This window comes from Marmota monax, unplaced genomic scaffold (genome assembly GCF_021218885.2).
Source record: "Marmota monax isolate L192 unplaced genomic scaffold, Marmota_monax_Labrador192_F-V1.1 WCK01_AAM20220418_F8-fsc00018, whole genome shotgun sequence".
NCBI lineage: Eukaryota > Metazoa > Chordata > Mammalia > Rodentia > Sciuridae > Marmota > Marmota monax.
The window spans coordinates 14,820,000-14,846,981 of record NW_026692201.1 but is presented as its reverse complement, the minus strand read 5'-3'; the positions used below and the strand labels follow the sequence as shown (position 1 = coordinate 14,846,981).

The 26,982-nt window shown below is 36.0% G+C and overlaps 1 protein-coding gene across 1 annotated transcript in view; it reads right to left on the bottom strand.

Moving 5' to 3' along the window:
• The window catches only part of LOC124080632 (U6 snRNA-associated Sm-like protein LSm5), a 65,635-nt gene extending 58,652 nt beyond the window's left edge, over window positions 1–6,983 (bottom strand). The window contains exon 1 of the mRNA XM_046426659.1: window positions 6,938–6,983. Coding sequence (XP_046282615.1) covers window positions 6,938–6,983 — 46 coding nt within the window. The remainder of the gene's footprint in view (window positions 1–6,937) is intronic.
• Between the last annotated feature and the right edge of the window lie 19,999 nt (window positions 6,984–26,982).

The following is a 26,982-nucleotide window of genomic DNA, read 5'->3' as shown; positions in this document are numbered from 1 at the left end:
GTTTGCTGCTTTCCATGTTCTCTACACCCTGCCCTGGACCTTGCAATGCCCTCTCTATCTGAGGAGCTTCCCCAGAAGCAGAACCCTTGGCTCCTGCACCTTCCCAGATTCTGGGGATTCTAGGGTCACTGGGCACACCAACACCATCCTCTGCTCCATCTGGACCCCTGGCCTGCTTGGTAGCTCCACTTTCCTGCTGAGAGTCCACCTAGGAATACAACTGCCCTGCTCTCACTCCACTGAAGGAATCACAATTTCTTTATCCATTCATCTGTTGAAGGGCACCTAGTCTAGTTCCATGGTTTAGCTATTGTGAATTGAGCTGCTATAAACATTGATGTGGCAGTGTCATTATACTATACTGATTTTAAGTCTGAGGCGTGGCATAGCTGGGTCAAATGGTGGTTCCATTCCAGGTTTTCTGAGGAATCCTCATAATGTTTTCCAGAGTGGTTGCACCAATTTACAGTCCCAACATCAATTATGAGTATCCCTTTCCCCTCCACATTCTTACCAACATTTATTGTTAATTGAATTCTTAATAATTGCCATTCTGACTGGAATGAGATGAAATCTCTGTAGTTTTAATTTGCATTTCTCTAACCACTAAAGATATTGAAGATTTTTTCATATATCTGTTGACCATTCTTATTTCTTCTTCTGTGAAGTGACTGTTCAGTTCCTTTTGCCCATTTATTGATTGAGTTATGTTTTTTGTGGTGTTATGTTTTTTGAGTTATTTGTATGTCCTAATTGTACTAGTTTTTGTATATGTTTTCATTTATTTTGGGTAAATGCTGAGGAGTCAGATTGTTGGATTATATTATAAGTCTTGTGTAATGTTTTGTGTAATGTTTTGAGAAATTGTCTAACTTTTTTCTTAAGTAGCTGTACCAGTCTACATTTCCAACATAAGTATAAGCCCTTCAATTTCTCCACATCCTCATTAAAACGTGCTATTTTCTGTGTCTTAATCATAGCAATCCTAGTGGGTATGAAGTTGTAGAACATTGTTGTCTTGATTTGCATATTCCTAATAACTAGTGCTGTCAAGCATCTTCATGTGCTTATTGAATGACCATTTGTATACCCTCTTTGGAGAAATATCTATTCAAATCTTTTTCCATTAAAAATTGGTTTATGTTTTTATTATTGAATTTATTGTGTGCTTACAAGTCCATTATCATATATATTATTTGCAATTTTTTCCATTCTATGGAGTAATATTTTCACTTTATTAATGGTATGGTTTGCATGTGAAATTTTTAATGTTGATTTATTCATATATATCTATTCTTTATTGTTGTTTTTTCTTTTGGTGTATCTAAGAAAGCGTTCTATAACACATGTCACACACAAAAAAAATCCCATGTAACTCCTGTTTTCTTCTTAAGTGTTTCATAGTTTAGCTATTGCATTCAGGTTATTTGTGTTTTGGTTTTTTTTTCTGTACCAGATATTGAACCCATGGTATTTTATCACTGACCTGTATATATAGCCTTTTCTTTTCTTTTTTTTTTTTTTTTGTTTTGTTTTGAGAGAGAGTCCTGCTGGGAGCCATTAGCCAAGTAGGTATGACAATTTCCTTGCCAGCGTACCCCATGTTGCAGTGACATTGAATGTAGGTGACCTTGTTCAAGGACCAAGGCAGATTAGGGCGTTCCGGTTTAGGTTCCAGGTTTAAGGTTTAAGATTATTCCTGCTGGGAATAGGGCATATCCTGCTGCCTGAGTTCCCCTTGAGTTCTCACGGGATTCAGACAGTATATTTTGGAGATAGAAGCCCAGTGGAGGTGGATTTGGGCAGAGAACGTGGATTTCCCCAGAACGTGATTGTAGACGGCTGGTATGAGTTCGGGAATAAAGAGTTGCTGTTTGAATCTACAAGCTGTGTGGTGGCTCGTGATTGTGTGCCCAGCCAGACTGCTGCATTTGTGCCCAGCCAGACTGCGGCAGAGTCCTGCTAAGTTGCTCAGGCTGGCCTCAAACTTGAGATCCTCCTACTGGAGCTATCTGAGTCACTGGGATTACAGGTATGTGCCACAACACTAGGCATTGCATTCAGCTTTTTGATCCATTTTGATTTCATTTTTGTGTTGTAAAAGGGAGGATTTTGTCTTTATTCTTTTGCTGGAGGATCATATCATCTACTGGTTCCATTACCATTTATTAATAAAAGACTTTTTTTATCATTGAATTTTCTTGGCATCTCTGTTAGATAGTACTTGACTATAAAATGTAGTAGTTTGTTTCTGGATTCTCAGTTCTATTCCATTGATTGATATGTTTAACCTAACATCATTACCTCAGTGTCTTGATTAATGTAACTTTGTAGTAAGGTTTGAAATCAGTAAGTGTGAGTTTTCCAACTATGTCCTTCTTTCTCAAGTTATTTTTTGGATATTCTGGGACCTTTAATTCTGTATGAATTTTAATATTAGTTTTTAACCTTCTGCAAAAAAGCAAGCTTCATTTCATCAAGTATCACATTGAATCTATTGATCAATTTTTGGAAATATTGACATCTTAGTATTATGAAGTTTTTGATTCATGGGACCAATTATTAAAAATCTTTAATTACTTTTAATGATGTTTTGCAGCCTTCATTCAGTGTATATGTTTTTCATTTAATTTGTTAAGTTTATACTTATATATCTTTTCTTGAGGTTATTGTAAATAGAATTGTATTCTTAATTTTATTTTCAAAATATTCATTGTGAGTGCATTGAAATATATGTTTGCACTCTGATCTTGAATCTGACATTCAGTCTGAACTTGTTTTTAAATTCTAATTGTGAGTGTATATGTGTGTGTGTTCCTTAAGATCTTCTGTGTAGAAGACCATGTCATCTGTGTATAGAATAGTTGTATTTTTTCTTTCTGAGTTGGAAAATTTTTATTCCTTTTCTTGCTTAATTGCTATGGGTAGAACCTCTATTAAAATTTTAAATAAAAATGTTGAGAATTATGTCCTTGAAGTTTTTTTTTTTTATCTTGAGGGAGTGCATTTAGACTTTCACCTTTAAGTATAACATTCATTGTGGGTTTTGTAGATTCTCTTTATCATAATGAGGAAGTTGGTTTACAGGTAAACCTGAAATCAGGAAGACCATATTAGAGGCAGTAATTCAGGTAGAGGTGATAATGAGATATAGTTATAAAGAGTTTGGGACAGACTAGATTAAAACAGATAACTACTAATGAAGTAGAATTATTGGGACTTGGTTATTGATGCAGGGACAGAATTTGTGATCATTTTAAATTTGCAATAGAAGGTTGTTATTTTTTCTTCTTCTTACTATCAAGGAGTCCTGAGAATATTTTTAATATTACCCAATAGTAATGACAAGAGACAAAAATTAAGAAAGGTCATTGAGAAGAGAGGGAAAACGAGGTAAGTGTTCTCATATAAAGAGATTCTAATATGAGAGACAGCATTTCCTACATGAAAAGCAGGGATAGAATTCACATCTGAGAGTTAGAATGAGTCTAAAGTCCAATTTCAAAGCTCTGGGGAAGAAATTGGTAAGTAGAGAACAAAATGGCCATATTACTTTCCCTGGAAAGTGACTTGAGTACCTGTCTGCTTATCAGTGCTGATACTTACAGAGTTTTTGTTTGAAAACTCCTACTATCTTTTCTATGAGCAAATAAATTTTAGGAAAAGTGTAGCTGATTTCAATAACCACTGAAATACATAAGATAAATTTATGCAACTAGGAGAATAAAAAGATGTCCAAGCACTAGTAAGGTCCAAATTAGTTGGAAATTTTATCTTTTTGGTGGCACTAGTCCTTTCCATTCTGTAGCCATCTTCACAAGCAGTTGGCTACCTAGATGAGAGGACAGGAAGCTGACAACTAGGTCCAAGATCAGCATTTTACCAAACATCAATGATAGGGCATAGAATGCTGCAGTTAGAGAGTGGAATGTTTTGAATTTAAGACTTTAGAGACCCATCTCTTGCAGGTGTTTACAAGGTCCAGAGGATGGGTGTGGAAGAAAGTTGATGAAGTAAGGTAGAGGTGAAGACTACTGGAAATGAGAAAGTCAAAGTTTGGGATTTGTGTAGGGAGTATATCATTTACTGGGTGTATTGGATTTATATAGATTATTTCAGAATTTACAAACTCACCTATAAAGAAAGTATTTTCACTCTAATTATTAAATGAAAAATCGAAATCTTAGGAAGTTTGAGTATCTAACACTTGCTCTAGGTCCTGGCTCTTGCCACATCCTAGGCATGCGGCCTTCAGTATGTTTCTAAAACTTTCTGTGCCTCCTCTCTAACATGATAGTAATAATAAAAAATGATTTTATAAGCACTCAGAATATAAAACTTTTAGAACAATGCATGGCACATAGTAAATTGCTACACAATGTAGTATTATTATTGGTATTATCAGTGTGACAATGTGAATTACTCAAAATTCCTAAGATTGGGATATAAGAATGTAACTGTCCCTATGGTATGGATTAACAGGGTGGTGACTGCAGGCAGATAGGGTAAGGCTGGAGTAAGTGGGTTCCTGGGGGCATGCCTTTGGACTTTATATGTTGTCCTTGTTGAGCAGAACTATTTCTCTCTCTCTCTCTCTCTCTCTCTCTCTCTCTCTCTGCTTTCTGGTGCCATGCTCCCGGCTACTTTCCTCTGCCATCACTCTTCCACCATGATGTCTTGCCTTACCTGGAGCTCTGAGGAATGGAGTTGGCCCTCTTATGGACTGAGACCTCCAAAACTGTGAGTCCCCAAATAAACGTTTCCGCCTGTGTGTTGTTCTTGTCAGGTCTTTTAGTCACAGCAATGAAAAAGCTGACTAAAACACATAGTTACTCTCAATACTATACACCTGAACCCCTGAAAAATAGGGTTGGGCAGCTTCTTTGCCAATCAGCTGGTGTTCTTTTCTGCCAGTCCACACAGACCTGCCTATGCTAACTTCAGCTGACACCAGCCTCCATCTTTATTTCTCATTAATGATTATTATGTTTTCTCCCTTAGCTGCTGACTAAAATCTGCCAAAAGAACATAAGGAAATTAGCTATAGTATGTCTCTTGATTCACTAGTTATGTTATGTTTAAATTTAATAATGGAGCATAAAGAGATGACCATATTTGTGAGTCTTTATATGAGTCTGGGTTTGCTGCAGTGACAGGGACCACAATTCTTTTTTTATTATTTATAAATAAAATTGGGAGAACATGGGAGTACCAACATTGAAGAAATACCACAATCACAATTATTTTCCCTTTAAACTAACAAAATTGATAAAGTTCAAGGAAAATAAAAAACCTACATGACTGAGGTTGAGTTTTAGAGCCTTTTCTGACACAAGTTGTTTGACCTCCCTGAGGTAGTATCCTTGCCAATATAGGATAATTATAACCATCTTCAGAGAATCATTCAATAACCAAATCATTACAATAATAAAAATAGATAATATGTATGAATAGTTTGTGACCTATTACAGCAAACTAGCTCATTTATTCTCTGTTTCTTCATTTGGAAACACACATCTTTAGGTCCAGGCATGGGAGATTATATTTGCTAGGTGCTTGGTGCTAAGATCAGTGTCAACAGTTAAAGTCAATGCAGCCTACTTAGTTTTGAAAAAGATGTTATTGCATGCCTGATTCCCAGTGGATCAAATGAAAATTACGTTCATTACAGCATGAAGTTGAGAAAGTTTCTTACCAACTAAAAGATGCTCAAGATTCTCAATGTATGTACATAACTGTTATTTTTCTTTCTTTTGTAAAAGGTCTCTTTTATGAATCAAAATGACTACTGCATAGAAGCAACATATGATAGGAGTTATTGTAAAGGTCACACATAAATGAAGAATGCAATTGGAAATTGTTCAAATATATTTTTTGTTAACAAAGCAGTTAGTGATTTTATGGGTGATTAGTGTTTGCTTTATTTTGAGGGAGAGGAGAGAAGGAAGGTTTGTATTTCCTTTAGTACACACCTGACATGTACTTTCAACCAACTCTAACTGGTAAAATATTGGCTTACTTAAGCTCTTCTGATTAATTTTGATATAACTACATCAAAATTAAAAAAAAATGATCTGTGAATTCAGCCGAGAGATATGTTTTATTCTGGCAGCAACAGATTTAAAAATTTTTTAAATATCTGTATCCTTTGGAAAGATGTACTCTCCATTATTCCTAAGTCTCCACCTCTCTATGATTTATTTGTCTTACAGCCAACTGAATCCATTTATTTATGTAAATTGCCTAGACTCCATAGACATTACATTTTGAGGCTTCTGATTAAAGAAAAAAAAAAGAAATAAGTAAATAACCCAGGTACTTGTTTTTGCATGACTCCATGACACAATGGAAAAGGAGTTATGTTTTTATTCTGAATAAGTACTATGAATGCCAGCATTGCATTTTTTGGATTAAAAAAATCTGTTATTAAAATAATAGAAAAGGGAACTGCTTCTTAAGACAATTCTCTCAAATGCTTTAAGTAAGCAATCAAAGAACTAAAAAAAGAAGAGGAAAAAGAAAAAAAAGAAAAGAAAAGGCAACTGGATATTTAATTAAGAAGGAAGAATTCCTGTCACCTTGACTAAAAGAGGAAAAAAGCCACCCTGGCAGGTGGAAGGCCTTCAACTCACTATCCATGTGATTGCCTACAGAGCTCCTGTGATTCAGAGCTTGCTACTGCACATCTCCCTATTTACACATGCATGGGAACACTTTTTGTTGAAGCTACTTGACAACACTTAGTGTTTATTGTTTACTTGTCATTCTGAGAAACCACACACAGACTGTTTAGGTTACACTTAATGACAGTGTTTTTTATTCATTTTATATTTCTTTTTATATAGCTTTTGTTGTGGTTTAACAACTCCTCTCATTTATTGGAATTGTAGACAAGTTGGAAATGTGAGTGCATGGTAAGACAAACACACATCATTACCTTCCCTCTCCTGGTGCGCAGCCCTTTGTGAAATCTGCCAAGGCATAGTCGAAGCTGATGCATGGGTAGCAGGACAGAGGGGAAAGATGGTTTTAGAACACCCATGGATTTCTTGGATATTTCTTTAAGAAGGCTATTCCTGGTGAGATGGGAGCCACTGAATAGAATGACCACATGGTCTGCAGTTACAGGGCAATAATGAAATCTTCAGCAGGAATATTCCAAAGAATGTAAAGTTCCTGGGAAACCAAGTGTTCAAGTCTCCTTTTCTCCCTAGTTGCCTGCCTGGAGAAATTAAACTGATTACTAATCAGAAAGAAATCATCCATGGAAAATCTAAGGATACACTTAACATTCTATCCTAACTTCAAATTAACTAAAATCAAGAGTTGAGTGAATTTTCCTGAGATTAGTTATTAATTCATACAAACTAATAAATCATTAATAATATTGACCATACTGGGCTTATTTCTGCTTCTATATCGCAAGAGCAAAAGCCAAAAGAAAAAAAAAAGAAATTTTTATGTCTGCATCCAAGAAAGTTTTACATTCTGGATTCTAAGCCCAAAATCCGTTAAGCAACATGATCAAAGTTCATGTGAAATGGGATACCACATGCTTGGTGTGCAAAAGGAAGACATGGACTCTAAGGAGGAATTACAACTACATTTTAGGGACAATCTGACACCCAAGTAGAATCAAGAAAATATTGGCATTGGTAGTTGAAACTTGTAGCTGTTGGGCTAGGGAAATGTGAGCTAGAATGACCACAAAAGCTGGCTGAGAGTTTGTGTGAATAGCAGCTGAAGTTTGGGGGAGTAACTAGGACTTCCATAACCAGTATAAGTAGCAGCTTAGAGGAAGACTTTTCTTTAGGGAAACATCAGAAGAAATAAAAGCCTGGATCCAATAGGAACATAATAAAGTCAGGAAGAGCATAAGGCAGAGACCCTAAGGTCACACAGCAACGCCTAGGCCTTAAGTGGTAGTGGGTGGTGGGGGGAATTTTGTCCAAAGCTAATTGAAACTACAATTGGTTAAAGTTGAATATACGAAGCTACTAGGTTTTCATGTATGGCTAACTTGAGTGAACCATGGGAGCAGATTTGCCATATTTCATGAATATTTAGGTAGTTTAGGCTATTATTTTTAGTTTTAGTTACTATTTCTCTCCCTTCCCCCGTTGTTTTTTATTTTTGTTTATTTTCTCATTAATTTTAGTCTAATTTGATTTGCTCATGTTTGACTATTTTCACAATATTTTTTTTTTTAAATTACAAGTTGATTCCAAATGAATATTCCCAAATAGGAGTTTATGTTCTTAAAACATTTGCATGCCATGGTGATCTTAGAACATGGAATAGTAGGTCTGATAGAGTCAATAGTTTCCTACAACAGGAAGAAGGAATTCCAGTAGCAAACTCAGTGTAGTAGAGATGGCCAAGGATGTAGTAGGATGGAGAAGTGTGAACTAAAGAAAATGTGCCTTTCCTGGGTCATGGAAGCTGTGGACAGAGAGATTCAGTGGATGTTTCTGAGGAGACCACAAGTGGTCCACAAAACAAAGAATCAGCTTCAACATATGTTTGACCCAGAGAATGGGAAGCAAAAATACTGTTCTACTAAAAATCAGCTGAGTAAGAACCTTTCTCCTCCAGTCTCCTGTGGTCCACATGAGACAATGTCTGGGGTAAGGACCAAGTGAATGGACAAGGCAGGTGGCTGCCAATTCAATGAAGATAGAAGAATTGCTTAATATCTTAAACTTTTTAAAAATGACTATTTTGTTTCATTTATTTATTTTATATGGTGCTAAGGATTGAACCCAGGGCCTCACACATACTAGGCAAGCACTCTGCCACTGAGCTACAATCTTAGCCTCAATATCTTCAACTTTTGAGACTCCATACATTTCTGAAATGAGACTACGTTTCATAAGTTAAAATAGCTACAGGATTTTCCATTAATTGAGTGGAATTTTCACATAGTGGCATAGGGAAATTTTCCAGCTGCTAATTAATATGTAGAGGACTATAGGAAACAAAATTACTTTTATTCATATCCCCAATTTTTTAACATATTAGTTATAAAAGAGATAAAAAGAAACCTTCCTGAAACTGGCTTAAACAAAGGGAATTTGTTAGGCTTAATAACTGGACCTTCTAGAGGGTTGGCATCAAGTAAGGCTTGAGAATTACACCTTAGCTCCCTTGTGGTCCAAAGATGTTTGTAAAAAGTACCCAAACCTATGTGTTTTCTGTTTCTGGTCTAAGTGGAAAGAGTTTCCTTGTCCTGGCCTATTCAGCAAGAGTTCCAAGAAAATTGCCCTGGTTCAATCCATCTGTAAAACTAACTGTAGCTAGGGGGTATACGTTGCTTAGCTTAGGTCATAGACCAGAGGGTAGAATCCTCTTCCCTGGACCTACACAGGCCCTAAATGGAAATCATTGCATTGGCAATGGTTAATGAATTCCAAAGAAGGAACCAAAAATTCCTGTAAAATTCTTAATCTTCACAAAACCTTGTGAACTAGGTAATATTATCCCATTTTTCAGGTGAGAAAAAATTTCCCTAGGATAAACAGTTAGTAAGTAGTGCTTTGAGAATCAAATCCAGGATATACTAACTTTCAGCCTCATTCTAGTTCAGTACATTGCTCACATTGCACAAATTAAACACACATGAAGTTATCTGATCTATTCCAGGAACGGATTTTGGGCCTTTTCTTTCATATATTTCAGGTTGTAAAGGAACCTAGTGAAGAAGCTTAAGGTCTTAAAATGATGAATAAATAACTTTCTCTTCTAGGAGCTGAAAATCTTATCAAACATAGATAAGAAGAGTTTTACTTAAAATTTGGAAACTTTAACAAGGTTCTTTCATTCTTGTTTATGGAAAACTCAGAAGAAATATATGTACCTTTAGAGCAGAGCCCCTGTTGATTTTAGAATTGTCTAATCGTCCCAAAGGCCACATGTAACATTTGCGCGTTTCTATTTAATTTAGTTTGGACTGCATATTGCAAGGAGTAAAGTTTAAGAAATCCAAGAAAAGAGAGGATCCTAACTGCCAAATTGGAGAATTTAAGAGCTGTTATCATTATGAATAGGAGCTATTACCTGGAAAAATACTGCTGCAGGAGGTTTAGACTAGAACATTAAAACAAATCGTTGTCCTGGGCATTGGAGTTAAATAAGGGGGCATGATAATGAAGTTTCATTGTCTTGAATCTGTGGGAAATAGATATTCCAGGGCTTTGAGCTCATAAGCATTTAGTGCTGTAGGACTGTACCTTGATGAGACTCCTTTGGGGAAAAGGTAACTGAGCAAATTATGCTGGTGGTATATTGGCATATCTTGTAACCCACTTTTTATTTTAGAAATATTTCATATTATTAATTTACCTAAATATCATGGGAGACCGATGCTCAGAGATTTGTTAATTGCCCAAAGAGTTGTATTCTAAAACTGGAAACCCCAGGTGGTCCCACCTCAATTCTGAATGGCAAGAGAAGTCTTATGGCTGTTCTCTTCCCTTACCCAATAGAGCTGAGAAAAGCTGAGATGCTTGGTCACTTTTTTCTCAGACAGCTTTCTCCTTATTTATCCAGGATCATACTGGACAAGATTCAAATTGAGTTAAGCTGCACAATGACAGCAGAGGCTTTAGAAAAATCAGGGTTGGTATTTAACAATTTAACAACTTACAGCTAAGTTTCTGAATTGACGTTTAAGCAGGGGTGGAAGAATCTTAAAATAAATAGAATTCCAAGGCTCATTTTAAGCAAATTTCTTTCAAGAGGAGACCCCTTTCTTACTTTTTAAGTGCTTCCCTCTTCCTAATGAATTTTAAAAAAAAGGAAATAAGAGACTTTAGTATTGTAACATCTACATGTCCACTTTATAAATGTTATAAATACTATTAATGTACATCTGGAAAACTGGTGAGGTTATAGATTTTAAATTCTGTGAAAAAAAAAATGTAGATTCTATTATGCCTGGGCATAATTTCACATCTTGAAATGTGAAAGTCTTAGAGAACTTAGTCTTTAGGGCCTTTAAAACTAATATTCTTTTAGGGACACTGGCATGTTTACTGAAATACATAACACAGAAAATAAAGCTCTTTGCCTTACTTTATGCCCTGGAGTGTGATAAATTTTGTGGGTTATGGAATAAGCTGGTCCCCTGGTTTCTCAGAGGATTTAGTTCAGTACCAGAACGTCATTGGAATTTTAGTACTCTATCTTTTGGCCTTTGGAGTGACCATTTGTATTGTAGAGCACATGATGTAAACTCCTCTGGAATGTTATTAATACTTTTAACTATTTCCTATAATTATTTCAATAACTTCAAGGAAAATTCTTGTTTTAAAAGATCACCTTTCTGGTGAGGGACAATTAATTTATAGCCAATATGTTATTCAACAAGAAGTCCAGAAAGTAATCACCAAGAGGAATGAGATACTTGAATTTCTCCACATGACACATAAAAGCATTTTGGGGGGAGTAAAATCCAGCAATAAAAGAACACAGGCTTAGTCATACTGAATTGGGTACCTCAGCTTTGCCATTCTTCCTCTGGAGACAAAGTGCCCAGCATTCTGCAGGAAAATAGGAAGGCCTTAGAATGTATCTTGGGATATATTCCAACAGTTGTTTCCTTAAAGACAGAAAGATGCTTGAAACATTTTTCAATAGGGGCAATGTGGTAGAAGCAAATGAAAAAGAAGCACTGAATTGCAAAGTCCCCAGAATTAATATTTAGTTTTTATATCTATGAATATCAGGGCAAGGAATGATCCAATCTTCAATTATTTTCAGAAATAGGAATTAATCTCTTTATTTTTATTCCATAATCCTGAATATTTCAATGAGATATACCTGTTAACTTTCATCATCTTCTATAAATTATAAAGTATAATTCTCTAGAAAGTAGAAATCTTCACGTTTTTGGAGGCAGTGCTGATTTGGGTAGAAATAAGGACTGTGCTGTGTTTGAATTACTTTGATTGCATCTATCTCCAGTTTGAAGATCTTCACACTGTCTGCTGGATTCCAGATTTGCCCTGGGAAGGGCCTCAGAAGCTACCAGTTAAGAGCCTGGGCCCTATACTCACCTTCATGGCTAGTTCAAAGTAAGTTTTGTTTATGAAGGACACTACTTAAACTAATGGGGGAAATGCAGATAGTTTTCTGCCAAGCATTTTCCTGTTTTCAAAATTGTGGGAATTTTCACTATAGAGGAAACTGCTTTATTAAAAATTTTGTTTTCCACTTCCCTGCATGTCTGAGATTAAGCCTGTCACTTGTCTGCTTGTTGGGCAAACCAGCACTGACCTTATATAGCAGCAACTTCGATTGCATTTTCCTTTGATCTTTTTCTTACTCCCAAGGCCATTTAAAAAAAGTGGAGTGACATGTGCTTAGCAAAAAATTTTTGTCTCCATTTTTGTTAGTTTCTAGAGCAAACACGTTTTCAATTGAATTTTTATTTTTCTGGTAATTTCTGTTCTGCAAATTCACATAAAATTTGGCAAAGTACAACATTTCTTTAATAAGAGCGATTCCAAGAATATTTGCTACAAATAACTGCTTCCCAATGCCATTCAGTTGAGAGAATTTACAAACCTTTCTGGTTTTAGGTGGATCAAATAACAAATGTTATTTGGGATTCACTGTCAAAAAACCTTGGTCATCTAGACAACCTTTGCTCTAACTGTTTCTCTCTGGCCTGTTATCTAATACTTTGCTACTCTCTTTCTTCTCCTCAAGTACACCAGGTAGGGATAAATATGTCCTCCACTGTCTGCCCTTAGATCATTGCTGTGGTAAGCCTGACTGGGTGCTAAATATATTCACTCAAAAATGTATGATATTAGCATCATTTGTCCTCCAGGTATTTCCAGTTATTTTGATTTATTGAGGCCATTCTTTCCTATTTTTCTTCAATTTTTTTACACTTGTTTAAACTTTGTCCTTTACTTGCCCTGGTCTTTGGAGAATGTCCAAGAGAGAAGAAAAATTAAAAACTCCATCAGTCCTTACCAAAGACAAGAAAGTCAGATGCTAATTCACAGTACTGAGTTTTCAAGTTGACAGAGGTGTTGGAGAATTGGCTTGTTTAGACCCTTAGAAACAAATTTGATGAAAGATTTAAGAGCAGAAAGGAAATGAATTGAAATCAAAATCCCAAATTTGAGATCCTTAAAAATTACAGAGGTTGCAGGGAACTCTCAGAATCTTCTGAAATTCAAGTTTTTACAGATAAAAGTGACTTCTGAGAATATCTAAATAAAACTTCTGACTTTTTTCATGAGAACATAATTAATTTTATGACAAATTATAATCCAAAGACTTTGGGGGAGATGTTTGAGAGATATGGACATGCTAGGAAATTTATTTATACACTCTACTCCCAAATGTAATCACTTCTCTCTGGCTGGTATGATGGAATAAGAAACATTTAAAAATCCGGGGTCAACTCTGCCAGGGTTTTCCAGGAACGTGTACATTGATGGATCAGAAATACATATAGGAGGAACCAGTAGTCTCAGCATCTGCATTACCATGACCAGAGATTTATTTTTGTTGAACATGAAGATTTTTCTTCAAATAATGGAATTTTCTGTAAAATTCCATTATTTGAAGAAAAACATTTAGTCCCCAAACATCATTTTATATATGAATAAATTGAGGCAGAGACTGCTTAATTTGCCCAAAGTCACTGAGTACCAATTACTTAATCTGAGACTAGAAATGAAATCTCTTGTTACTCTTTTAATTAGTTATGAATGAAATCCAATCCAAAGAACATTTGTTAAAAGAATACTAGGTGTTTTAGACTGAGTTTCTTCAAATTCAGAGCCTGATATAAGAATCTTTTAAGAGTTTTGCTTGGAAGGTAATACCGGAGGAAAAGTACTAGACAACAGGGGGGTAAAACAAGGAAGGAGGAAAGTCAATTCAAGGAATAGCTATTAAATTGGTCACCCTACCTTGCACCAGGGGATCAATGATTGGAGCCGAATCTCTGTACTGAGATTCTCATGAAATACTCTCTAGGGAAAAAAGGAGAAACCCTTTGTGCATTGGCTCCCATCTGTCAACAGTGGTTCAATGACATTAGATTGCTTGGACATCCATATTGTGCTACAGGAAGATGGAGCACATTCCCACATTGGGACATCCAAGAAATCCATGGACAGGAAGTGAAAAGTCAGAGCTGGAGCCTTTGATTAAATGCCATTCTATGTATTTTGTTAGTTTATTTGTTTTTGTGGTATTGGGATTTGGACCTATGGCTTTTCATAGTGGCAAACAAGCACTGTACCACTGAGCTACACTTCCAGCACTGGTAAGTGCTTTCAAGAGGTAGATACAAGCCTGAATACAATCAGAGGCCAATAAAGTCAGGTCAGGGCAATTGTGAAGGACAGCATAAATTTCAAAGAGAAGATAAAAGCAGAAATAAGAGCAGAAAAACTGCTTGGCCCCTTCATAATACTTCCCCATCCCACTAAAATAAATCTTGTGAAATCAGAGTCTTTCATGTGCCTCAAACTCTTTCTGACTCTAGTCTTCATGTATCATTCTCTTCCTTCAGGTAAACTGGCTTTCTCCATGTGTGGTAAACATGGCTACCAATGCTTCCCAAGTTGATATGTTATGGTTTCATTATGGAAAAGAAACTCCATGGCCTCTCTCTGTTCCAAGTTCAAAATTCTTAAGGATGGGCATTGGCCTAGTCAATATCTGGATCAAAGAGAACATAGGAAATGTGGGTGGAGTAAAGAGGAAGGCAGTTTTCAGAAGAAATAAATGTATGTGGACAAAACAGTGGATACCCTCTACACAGCTGAACATTTTTATTTTATGAGCATTTTCTACTAAAATGAGATTATACTTGCAAGGAATAGCACCAAATTAACAATCTTAGTAAGCATTCTTCAATCTTGGATGAGCTCAAAGATAATGGAAATGGAACCCAGGACAGACCTGCAGGGACTGAAAAATGACACCATGATGAGATATATGACTATTTTTCTACTTTACAATTAGCTCTAAGTTTATCCCTTGATTCAATTCTCCTAAAACCTATAAAGATGTAGGCAGTATTGATGCAATATTAAACACAAATAATTTTAAAAACCCTTGCTTAATATTTTTTAAAGGAGAGAATCACTGCTGATTTTCTCTTTTCTAGTTCCATTATTACTTTTTGAGGTTAGTCTCTTCATAAAGTACAATTCAACCTGGAGAATGCAAGAAGGAACTAAGTCTTATGACAAATGTGCTGGTTTATATTCTCTTATCAGAAAAGCAACATCAAATGGAGAGATATCAGCATTTTATATACCTAGAATACTTGCTACTTACAATCTTAATAGTTTATCCCCCAATATTAGCTCACATCTGTGAGCACATACTACATGTGCTCCATGTCTTACACGATTTCATTTATTCGGTTCTCAGAACCACCTTGTGAAATTGATGCTGTTTCTTTCCCCCATTTTTCCAGTAGAAGAAATGGAAGCTCAGAGAGTGATCCCTTTAGATTTTAATAGTTACTAAGGACAGATCTGGCATTCATCCCTGGGAAGTCTGATAACAGAGCCTGATTCTTTTGCCCATTTATAATGCCTTTGCATTAACTTATGAAATTAACTTTAGAGACACTGCTCTGAACCATATTAAAAGGAAAAATGCCATTCAAATAAGTTTATGATTATAGACTTACTTTTGTTTTGCCTGAGTTACCCTGACCTCTGCCTTTAAAATGATATTTATATAAAATTGACATGTTAAGAATGTCATGTTGACATTCATTCTTTCCAGATTTTGAGATCTATTGTGATACTATCATTTCCTATATTCTTCTCAAAGATGAATACTACAAACTGTTGTCAGACAAAACAGAAATAATGAAAATCAACAATAGAAAACCTGATCACTAATAATCAGCAAAGTATATAAAGCTTTTAAATACTTTCCACCTGAATATAAGGTAGAAATAAGAGCATTATTTATGTTTATGCTGCTTATGCTCTTATGAAAACTTCCCTATAACTTGTTAGATATGAGATGTAAGTCCTTTGATCTCACATCCTTGAGATTAAATTGAAGTACTGGCATATTAAATCGAGAAATACAATTCAAAAATGTCCTGAGGGGAGCAGCATAAACTTAAACACTGGTCCATTGGGGAAAAATTATTGTTGACCTCCTTTGTCTTTATTAGTCGCTAAAGAATATATTATATGGAGAGATGTGATATCCATGTACATATGAGGGGTGTGTGTGTGTGTGTGTGTGTGTGTGCGCACACGAGTGGGCGTGCGTATGTGTGTCTTTAGTGGAGAAAGGCATGTTCCTTTTCTTTCAAGTTTCCCTTCCTAGTGCTCCTGGAAGCACTGGGGTGACATGAGAAGAACAGTATTGCTCATGTCACTGTCAGTGCATCCTTCCTGAGCATGCCGTGTCTGTGCAGTGGCTGTGCTAGAGAGTGGGGCTGTGTTTTAATAAGGAGACAAAGTATACATTCAAAAAGATAAATAACTGCTGGGCACAGTGGCACACACCTGTAATCCCAGCAACTTGGGAAAGCTGAGGCAGGAGGATTGCAAATTCAAAGCCAGCCTCAGCAAGTTAGGAGATGCTAAGCAAATTAACGAGACCCTTTCTCAATAAAGAAGACTGAGGATGTGGCTTTGTGGTGAAGCACCCCTGAGTTCAATCCCTGATACAAAAAAAAGAAAAAAAGGAAAGAAGGAAAAAAATCTATAACACTAACAACACTAATCACCTGCTGAGTTCCAAGTGAATCATGCTCATATAAGAGCTATGAAGAGTCCTTGATGGACCAATGGCTGAGAGCAAGAGTGAACAAGAGTGTGGCAGTTAGGAGGTGGGGTGTGAGGGTAACTATAAGATGGGAAGAATGAACGCTAGATCCCTAATTGCTAGGGTCTTCCTAACTATCTGAGTATTTCCCCCAGGAGAATGTTGCCTGAATTTTAAACACCCCTTGGAGTCTAGTGTTTTGGGGGAGCTTTTGAGGATGAAACAAATTATCATAATTTTGTGCCAAATTTGGTATTATCACAGTTGAAAAGAAAGTATTTCATTTTGAAAGAAGATTTTATTTTTGGTTGTGAAGTGGGAGCAACTTATTACAGGTTGTTCTTTGCAACATAGCTCAGGAGGAACAAAGAGATAAAGCTGTTAGTGTCTAATGAGGCAAAAATATCTTTTATTGGTGAGTATGTTAAAAGCTGAGTGGCAACTATAGTTCACTTTTCATAGTCAGGGCAAGAAACTGAGAATTAATGGAAAAATGGGAAATATGACTTTGCTCTAGAAACTGAGTGATGGAACATTGTCTAGCAGTAATAATGCTTAGAATGTGTTGGATATGTAACGTGTCATCTGCCCTGTCTTCAACTGATCACACACTAGCTCCTCACTCTCTCTCTTCTCACAGCTTGGGTAGAAGTGGGCCAGTAGGTTAGAGTAAGGCCCAGATTGGCAAACAGCTGCCCAGATGCAATTAAGGAATTTGCTGTTTTATAATCATAAAAAAGAAAAAAAATCAACATGTGTCTGTTTAATGTTAATATCAATTTATTTCCGAAAACTGTATGTATTAATTAGGGCAAATGCTATCTTTCTACTAAAAAAAAGAGACCAAACAATTTTAAATAAATAGAAATGTATTTAGTTCAAATGGAATTGGCCAATTTAGAATGATGGTAGACATGCTCCATGAACTTTTAGGAACTTTCCTTTCACCCTGTGGCCCCACTGTCATTCCCAAAGTTGATGTGTGGGTTGTTGGCTCACAAACAGTCTTATTTGTGAATATAAAAGGCAAAGTCAAGGAAAGCAAGTAGCCTTCAAGTTCAAATTAATCCAGGATTTTTATACTTAATTTCTACATGCATCCCATTGACTCAAATTCAGTAATGTGACACACCCATATGCAAAGGAAATGGACTTTCTAGTTAGACATTTACACAAAGAACTAGAATTGTTCCTAGCTCTTAAATTATCTAGAAAGTATTAGCACCCATGAACATTAGCTGTTGTTATTATCAATATTATATCAATTCTCCTTTGTTGGAGAACGGCTGACAATATATCTCAGCAGTTGAATCAAGGGCCCAACTTGTGTCTTACCCTGTCCTTAGAAGATTCAAGTATTGTTCAAGACTGGACAACTGACCTTCCCTTTTCACTTTTGTACCACCCAACTTCCAGCTTAGAAACCTTGTGATTATCCTTGACCCCTATTTTTTACACTCTACATCTAATCCACCAGTAAATCCTGTCTCTTGTTATCTTCAAAATACAAACAAGAGAATCTAATTCCATCTCTACCACTGCCATCTTGGTTCAAGCCATCATTATCTCTTACCTCATTTGTCATTTATCCCAGAACAATTTTCAACAATATGCATGGTTATTAAAATAGAACTGAGGTAATATTCCAGATTTCTCATGACTGCACATAGCACATTATAATGGTTAATCTGAATTGTCAACGTGATTGGATTAAGAGGCCTAAGATTAAGATGCTTCTGAGTGTGTCGGTAAGGGTATTTCTAGGAACGATTGGCATGTGGGACAATGAACTGAAGCCGAGACCCATCCTAAGTGTTGGCAGCACAATACAATAGGTTGGAGGTTTGGATATAATAAAAGTTAGAAGAACAAGGAAGAAGCAGCAGATGTAAGCTCCATTCTTCTCAAACAGGTTCTTGACTGCTGCTGCAATGACCTGAGGACATCAGACTCCAGCTCCCTCACTCTTCCAAATCAGACTGTTGCCCAGGACTCTCCAGGGAGTTTACAGGCCTTTGGTCCCAGAATGGGGTAGCATCATTGATCCCTCTTATTCTGAGGTTTTACCTTCTTGGACTGCACAGCAATTTGATCCTCTACCTCTCTAGCCTGTAGATGACTATTGCATATATAATATACAATTTAATATATATAAGATATATAATATAATAATATATAATAAGTTTATATATAATATATATAAATAAAATCCTGTTGATTCTTTTATTCTAGAGAACCCTGAGTAATACACACCTAGATAAAATAGAAGTATCCATAGCCTTGGTGAAGGGAGAGAGAAAAGTTGAGATGACCATTCATTGAGCCTTAGAAGAAGAGGTTATGAAGATTTGGGCATTTAAGACCAGAAGCAAATGGACTATGAACATCTTCTGTGCAAACAAATTGTCCCATGTACCTCAGCAGATACAACAAAGGGCCTCATAATCTAGACTAGACTAGCCTGGATCAGCCACCTGTGCTCAGGTGAAGAGTCTCATGACTCATCACTCCCTGTCTAAATCAGCCCCCAAAGATACAAGGCTACTCCTGCAAATCCTCGAAATTCTGCTTCATACTTCCTTATCCCTGACTTTCCGTTTAGGTTTCTGTATGCAGCACTCCCCCATTTTAGAATCAAATCGTTTTCCATTATAATTCAGAAATACTCAGGTCCCCAAACGAACCTGAGATTTCAGCTATTCAGCAAAATTTTTATTTGCAAAGCACATGCCTGCTAGCCTGTGCGATTGCAGTTGCTATTCATATGAATGTTGGCAACATTTCATTGTGGGGGTCAATTATGGTCATTTACCATGATGACATAATAACAACTGCAAAAAATGTGAAAGCTAAAGTAGGGTTATTATTACTGTTTGTAAAGTCTGTGTCCCAGATGTTCCTGCCAGGAGAGAGAAAAGCTGGAGTGCAGAGATAGCTGACAACAGTGCTAACCATTCAAATCACCACCAGATTGAACAATTTGCAAGACAGGGATGTAACAGGAGGCTAAAGCCAGCATTTGAGTTTCACTGCTTCCCTCACCTTGAACTGCAAGTCCTTGCTTTCTTGGCATGTCACACAGAAACACCTCTGCACCCTAGCCTCAGGACGAAAGAAAAAGGAAAGAAAGAAATACAGGCAGTGCATTTACCCAGAGAGATGGGCCAACAGCCAGTGTCATTCTCTGATATATGGCCAAGGAGGAATTTATTTCCAACTAGTAGTGGATTGGGGGGCCCATAAAACTGTATAGCTTCAACCCAATGAAATAAGGTTAGTAAAATACATAAACTCTGATACAGCACCATGAAGTATGTCTCTAGTCACCTGCAATTCACCAATGACTTCGTGACAGATATTCCCAGCACCTTGCTATTTTTTGTCAGCTGTGATCAGTGTGTGCCTTTCAGCATAGTTCACTTTCCTTCCCTCCCCCACCCTCTCTCTTCCATCCTGGGCAGAGGTCTTGTGCTAGGGTATCAGTAAGCTTGCTGAGTGTGGAGATTCTTAGCAGATCCGGCAGCAGATCTCTTGAGTGATAACAGTCCAACAGCAAGCACCAGCATGAGACAAAAGCACAGTACTTGTCGAATAAAAAATACAGCAGCAGTTGAATAGCTGAAAAGGTAATAAAAAAAAAATCCAGCTCTAAAAAAAATTCAACTCTGATGATGCCTGTTTTTTTTTTTTCAAATGGAGAAAAAAATCACAGTAGGCAGGAGCTCCATTTTTTTTTACACTTCATAGTTCTGTCAGTGTGATGTTGAACAAGTGCCATTAATCAAGAGCGCTGTTATTCATTAGGCACAGTGATGTACTTGAATTGTTACTTTAGTATCATTGTTCAAAGCCTCTGGAACAGCTTAAAAGAAGAAGGAAAAAATTTACAGCTATAGTTTACAGCAAGGATTGTAAAAGAACTTTCCTACTATTAACCAAATGTTAAACATGGTAATAATAGTAATAATACCTTGTATTTATACAGTGACTGTCTTCTGAGAAACTCAAAGTACTAAACAAACAGTAGTTTATTCATTGTCAACACCATCCTTTTGAAGAAAGCTAGAGGGAGGTATTATTATCCTTCTTGCTATCAGACCAATAATATGGTTCTTTGTGTTTACAGTTATCTCTGATGTGTGCTTTAGAGGAGTGGCAGACAAGAAGGAAGGATAGGAAAATGGTGTATGTGAGGTGGTGGGAGTAAAGAATTCTGCCCATCTTTTGAAGAATCAAACTAAGGTGAATCCTTTACTGTGCAGTGGTTGTGAGGAATTTGGATAAACATGACGGTTAAACTAATTTCTCTGGTCATCGGAAATTAATTATAGCATATTGTAATCAGAATGCACATCCTAAGGAAATTAACTGCCAAGAGGAGGAAGAACTCACATATTGTGGGGCAGGTTTTCTGAAACCCCAAAGCTGGGATGCTCATTTGGCTTCTCACAGTGGTTGGTTCGTGGCCCTGCCTACCTTCTCACAACTGATTGGACCCAGGATGATCCAATGGGATTCCTTTTCCTGGCATTTAGGAAAGGATTGTGGGGAAGCCAGTGAGTCAGAAGTATTTCTAAACTGGGAAGTGATTAAGGGTATTCCTGTAATAATTCTGTTTGCTCCATCTAAAAATGAAACAGGGAGGAGAAGGAGAGAATATGATTTGGTTGGTGACTGAATATTTTCTTTCTGTCCTAGGATTCTGTTCAATAAATATCTATCTTGCTTAAGAATTTTTATTTTTACTAGTGAATACATGGTTTCTAATTAAAATAAGAAAATGCCCCCACATATCTGATAGCTTCTGTAGGGAGCTCAGCCCAGAGAGTCCATTTAATGGAATATAATTTAACTCTGAAAAGGATGACATTTATTTTGTTTTGTGTTTTACTTGCCTATTTCCCTTTATTGGAACATGATCTTAGTTTATTTGGATTCTCTGGAAACCAGGATTTTTTTTTTTTTTTTTTAAGCAACAGCTTGATAAAACTTGAAGAAAATTGGCCTGTCTTTGTAAGTCACTTTCATCCAATAAGACAGGCACAACAAAAACCTCAACACTTGCCCCTTGAGCCAGCCTTTCCAGTCTGAGGCAAACAACAGAAAGTATATGCTGAATTTTTAAGAAAAGTACTTGAAGGCAATATTGTGTTCCCTAATTCTTGTTCTCCTGCCACAAGAAAAAGAAGCCACATTCCAATTCTCCTCCATTGCACACCTCCTTTTGCTTTTGGTAACAAAGCATTGCATGTGCAGATCTGTATAGCAGAATGGAAAAGCAGGCATAGATTCCCAGAGCAAAAAAACTATAGTGCTTATGATAGTAAATTAGCAATAAAGTCTTCTCCAAGAGAGTAAACCATTTAAGGACTTCTCCAGGAGAGTGGACCTGCCAAAGCAGTGACCCTAAGTGTTTTCTTATAAAAGTATGCCAAGGACTTTAGAGTCAAATAAACCTTCCCAGCTTTTTACAAGAATGACTTTAGATAGGTTATTGAAGTTTTTTTTTTTTTTTTTTTTTTAAGGCTGTCTCCTTGTCTGCTTTACTTGTAAAATGTACTGAACAGGAGCTGCTATGTAGATTCTTGCAATGATGAAATGAAACGATATATATAAAATATCAGGCACTTGGTTGCAGAAAGGAGGGGAATTCTATATATTTTGGCTTGGGTTTATAATATCAAACCTTAACTATCATAACTCATCCCAGTGAGTATATTATGGTATTTTCTCTAGGTGTTTTTAATATTTGAAATGTGATGATTAAGCCTCAAAATGGACGAAAATGAAATTAGATAATCCTGTGCGTTGTTACTAAAATGACAGAAATGTTTCAAAAGGTTGCTTCACCCTGAAATCCCTCAGCATTAAAACTGATGATGCTAAAGGTAACATGACTTAATGGGTGGTGGAAGGACTTCTCTGCACATTCTCAGTTTAGAAAGCTCTGCTTGCTACACAATTAAAATCATACTTTAGGATAAAAGGGGGCTGTTGCCATCGTCAAGCAGAGCAGCTGCATTCTGAAGTGGCTTCAGCAGGTTACACGTGTTAACTGACAGCAAACAATTCAAAGGTCTCCCAAAGGATTTAAACTGCAAGCAAAATAAAGCCTCCTGTCTTTAGTGTTGCAGGCATTCAGGACCTTACTCAAAGAACCTGAAGCATAGGATGGGACATTTTTACACTAGAAATGACATTTACTCATATTCTGAATTTACTCATATTCCTCCAGAACGTACAATGTCAAAGGATTTAGAGTTCACTTCTCTAAGAAAAGCCTAATGTGGTCATCTACTTAGAAATTTTGATGGAGCTTTGTTACTTCTATCATTCATTCATTCAATTTTTTTTTTTTTTTTTTTTTTGGTACCAGGGATTGAACTCAGGGGCACTCCACATCCCCAACCCTATTTTGTAGTTTATTTGGAGACAGGGTCTCACGTAGTTGATGAGGCTGGCTTTGAACTCATAATTCTCCTGTCTCAGCCTCCCAAGATGCTAGGATTACAGGCGTGAGCCACCACGCCCAGCTCATTCGTTCAATTTTTAAAATATCTGCTCTATTTCAGGTGGGAATAATACAATGCCAAGCAAAGCTCACTTTTTGGTCCCCTTCTGCTAAAGCAAGGGATCTTCCTGTCCCTGTCACTTTGGTTACTGGTGTCTAATCTCACCACTAACATTTCAAGTAGTTGTGACACTTGCACATTAATTTCTCCTGTGTGTTGGGGAATAAATGTAATTTATTGTTTGAAATCATGGTATTTAGAATAAATTCTAAAACTCACTAGCAAAGTATGTGAGGCCATTTACAATGTATCCCCAACTGAAGTTCTGTAACTTCTTTCCTCCAATTTTATAATAAAGGGATTAAACTCTTCTAAGTGATTCTCCCTCTCTCTTTTCTCCCCTTTGCCTTACCCCTTTGTCCTTCTCTTGGATGTTTATAATCTATCTAAAATATCCTTCCTATTCAGAATTTCTTTGTGACACCATATAACATGAAAAGGTACCTCTTTTTGAGTCAGTGTGTCTTCAAAAGGATGACCTTGACTTTAAAGAACTTCTAGAAGTCTCAAGGGACCACCCAAAACGGAGGACAGAAGATCAACATTGATAAATTTTGTGGCAGTTTTATCATCAAGAGCCAGTGAGCACCTTGTCAGCGAGAAGATGTCCCAGCTCCCCAGAAACATCTAGGCATTGTCCAGCCAGGGGAGCATTGCTCTAACCCTGGGACAATTCCTCCAAATCAGAAGTGATGAGCTCAGCTGTAAATCAGACAGTCAGCAATAGAGTTCATATGAAAATCAGAGCCATTCTCCTACTGTTATGAAGTTGCAAAACTTTTTATGACCAGATACCACTGGGGAAAGGAAGAAGGAAAAGATGAAAAAGTCCACATATCTACATAGAAATGCTCCTTACACAGCCTTTACCTGCATCAATGACTGAGTTATGTTAAACTGGCAAAAAAAATTTTAAAAACAGGTTGTTCCAAATGAAAATAGAAGCACTGGAATATAATGAGCTAAAGAAAAGGAATATATATGTGTGTGTGCACAGTGCAGTATATCTGACTTGTAGAGAGTAAATTTTTACTTCACATTTCTACCTATTCTACTAATTTGGTTTTTTAGCCTTTGCTCTGTAGTATTATTATACATTCCTTATCTTACCCTTCCAAATAGATAAAATAAAAAACTTCTTTGACATCTCTTATTTTTTTAAGTATTTTTAGTTGTAGATGGACACAATACTTTTATTTATTTTTATGTGGTGATAAGTATGGAACCAAGTGCCTCATACATGCTAGGCAAGCATTCTATCACTGAGCCACAACCCCAACCCTTCTTATTTGTTTTTATTTATACTTTATACTATATAATTAACTAATCTATAAATTAATTTTTATCTCCTTATATTTTTACAAAGTAGATAAAAATTCATTTACAGATTAAATTAATTGTATACATAAAGTATAAATGAAAACAAGTAAGAGGCAAAAACTATGACTATGTTTTTGTATAAAGTGCTATGTGGCATCAAAGTTACGTCTACTTCCCTATCAATTATCTATTACTTATCACCTAACTACAAATTTCGCCCTAACTCAACTTATTATTATAAATATTATTAACTTTTTATAGAAAGACTATTGGGCATCAACATACACTAAGTGCCACAGAGGACATGAAACAAGACATTGTTCTTCTGTGGGTTCCTAACATAACTTAGAAGGACCACTTTTTCTTTTCTTTTTTTTTTTTAACTTAATGTGTGTCCATGGCTCATCAAGCATTTTAATATCCCAAAGGCCAAAGATGCGCTGCACATTGATATTCAGGTTCTGATATTTATATATTGTAATGTGCTGGAATCCATATTACTTTCAGTAACACCATCTAGTTCTAAAGGGCAAAGTACATAGAATTCCAAATAAGTTCATCTTTTTTTTCCCTTCTTCTTCCCTAAAGGAAGGAGAGGAAAATTGCCAATATTCTTAAGAATCTTATAGCAGAGGACAATGGAATACTCTTTTATTCGTTTCTGTTTGCACTAACTACATGATATTAAGGACTCTTATTTTCATTATTTCAATAATTATTTCTTAATTTGAACTGACTATTCCCTTTACTTCTAATCAGCAGTGACTGTAATCATTAGGGCCTGATTAGAAGTGATGTAGAATCTCCATTTTTCTTCATTGCTTTTATAGAATCATAACTTTTCAATTAGAAAGGATTCTAAAGATTATTTATTCCAATAATCTGCAATGCAGACCTGTCTACAGACTTGTTACCACAAAATATCAAAAACACAAAACATTAAAAATACAAATTCATAATACTTACCTGCCCTGGAGTCGCTAAATCTGACTTGTCAGGGTAAGGTCTAAATACTTGTGAGAAAAGGGATTCTGTAGAGCAGACTAACTGAGAAACTGGTGGATCTAATTGACTGTTTCACCTTCGAACAAGAGGCTCTCAAATGGCCTAGCTGCCTTCTACCAGGCCCACACAGGTAGGTACTATAAGAGTTGGAAATAGAATCTTCCTTTAGTTTTTCTGAGTCTAGTGCTCTTTGTAATAGATCACACTGTTTCACATATAAAATAATCTATTATTTATGAGATATTTCTTAGTTCTAGGGAACCTGTGGCAATGTCAGTTCAAATCCATTAAAATCTCTTCTAAGCCAGTTTCTAAACTGTGTGAAAAAATCATCCATTTTCCCCAAGTGGCCTACTTAGATCAATCTCTTATTTGATTTTGCCAATTTCAACTATGAATGACATTTGGTTTAATCACAATTCCAATCCATCATCAAAGGATCACTATTGTCTTCACTGAGGCTATTTAAGAATATGCTCTATGAATTTTTAGTTGCCAAACTCTTTTGAGCAATAGTAGATCATTGGAATTAATATCTAATCTTTATAAAATACTATTTAGGGAAAAAGAAACAGAATTCCAATGATGACTTACACAACAGTGTCTAGTTGTCTTGGGTTATTTCACTTTTAAACAACACCATGATATTACACTATATACATCTATACTAGCCAATTGTAATTATTAAAAATAAAAAAACTCTGATGCATATTAGAAAAATTAAAGTTGTGGGGAGATACATGGTGTTCATATATTGGAAGAATCAATATTGTTAAAATATCAACACTACCCAAATTGATTTATAAAGTCAGTGCCATCCCATCCAAATTCAAGTGCTTTTTAAAAAGAAAATATTAATCTGATTATAAAGTGGATATTGAAATCCAGGGGACCTAGCTTAGCCAAAGCAAACTTTAAAAAAGAATCCATACTACGTATTTCAAGGTTTATTGTAAAGCTATAGTAAATAAGAAAATATGGTATTATACATAGAAATCAATGAAATGGAGTCACAGATCCAGAAATAGACCCACATATCAATTATCAATGGATTTTCAATAATGGGGTGTAAATATTTCACTGTGGGGAGCATACTCAACAAATTGCTCTGGAATAATTCAACATCTACATGCAGAAAATCACCTCAAACCTTATTTCACTTGTGATATACAAATTGACTCAAAATGATTTACAGAACAAAAGAATAAAAGTAAAAGCTTTTAAAAGAAAATAGAAGGTTTTTGTGACTGGGCTAGGTGATAGTTTTTTATGTATGATATATAAAGCATAAACCATAGCAGTAATG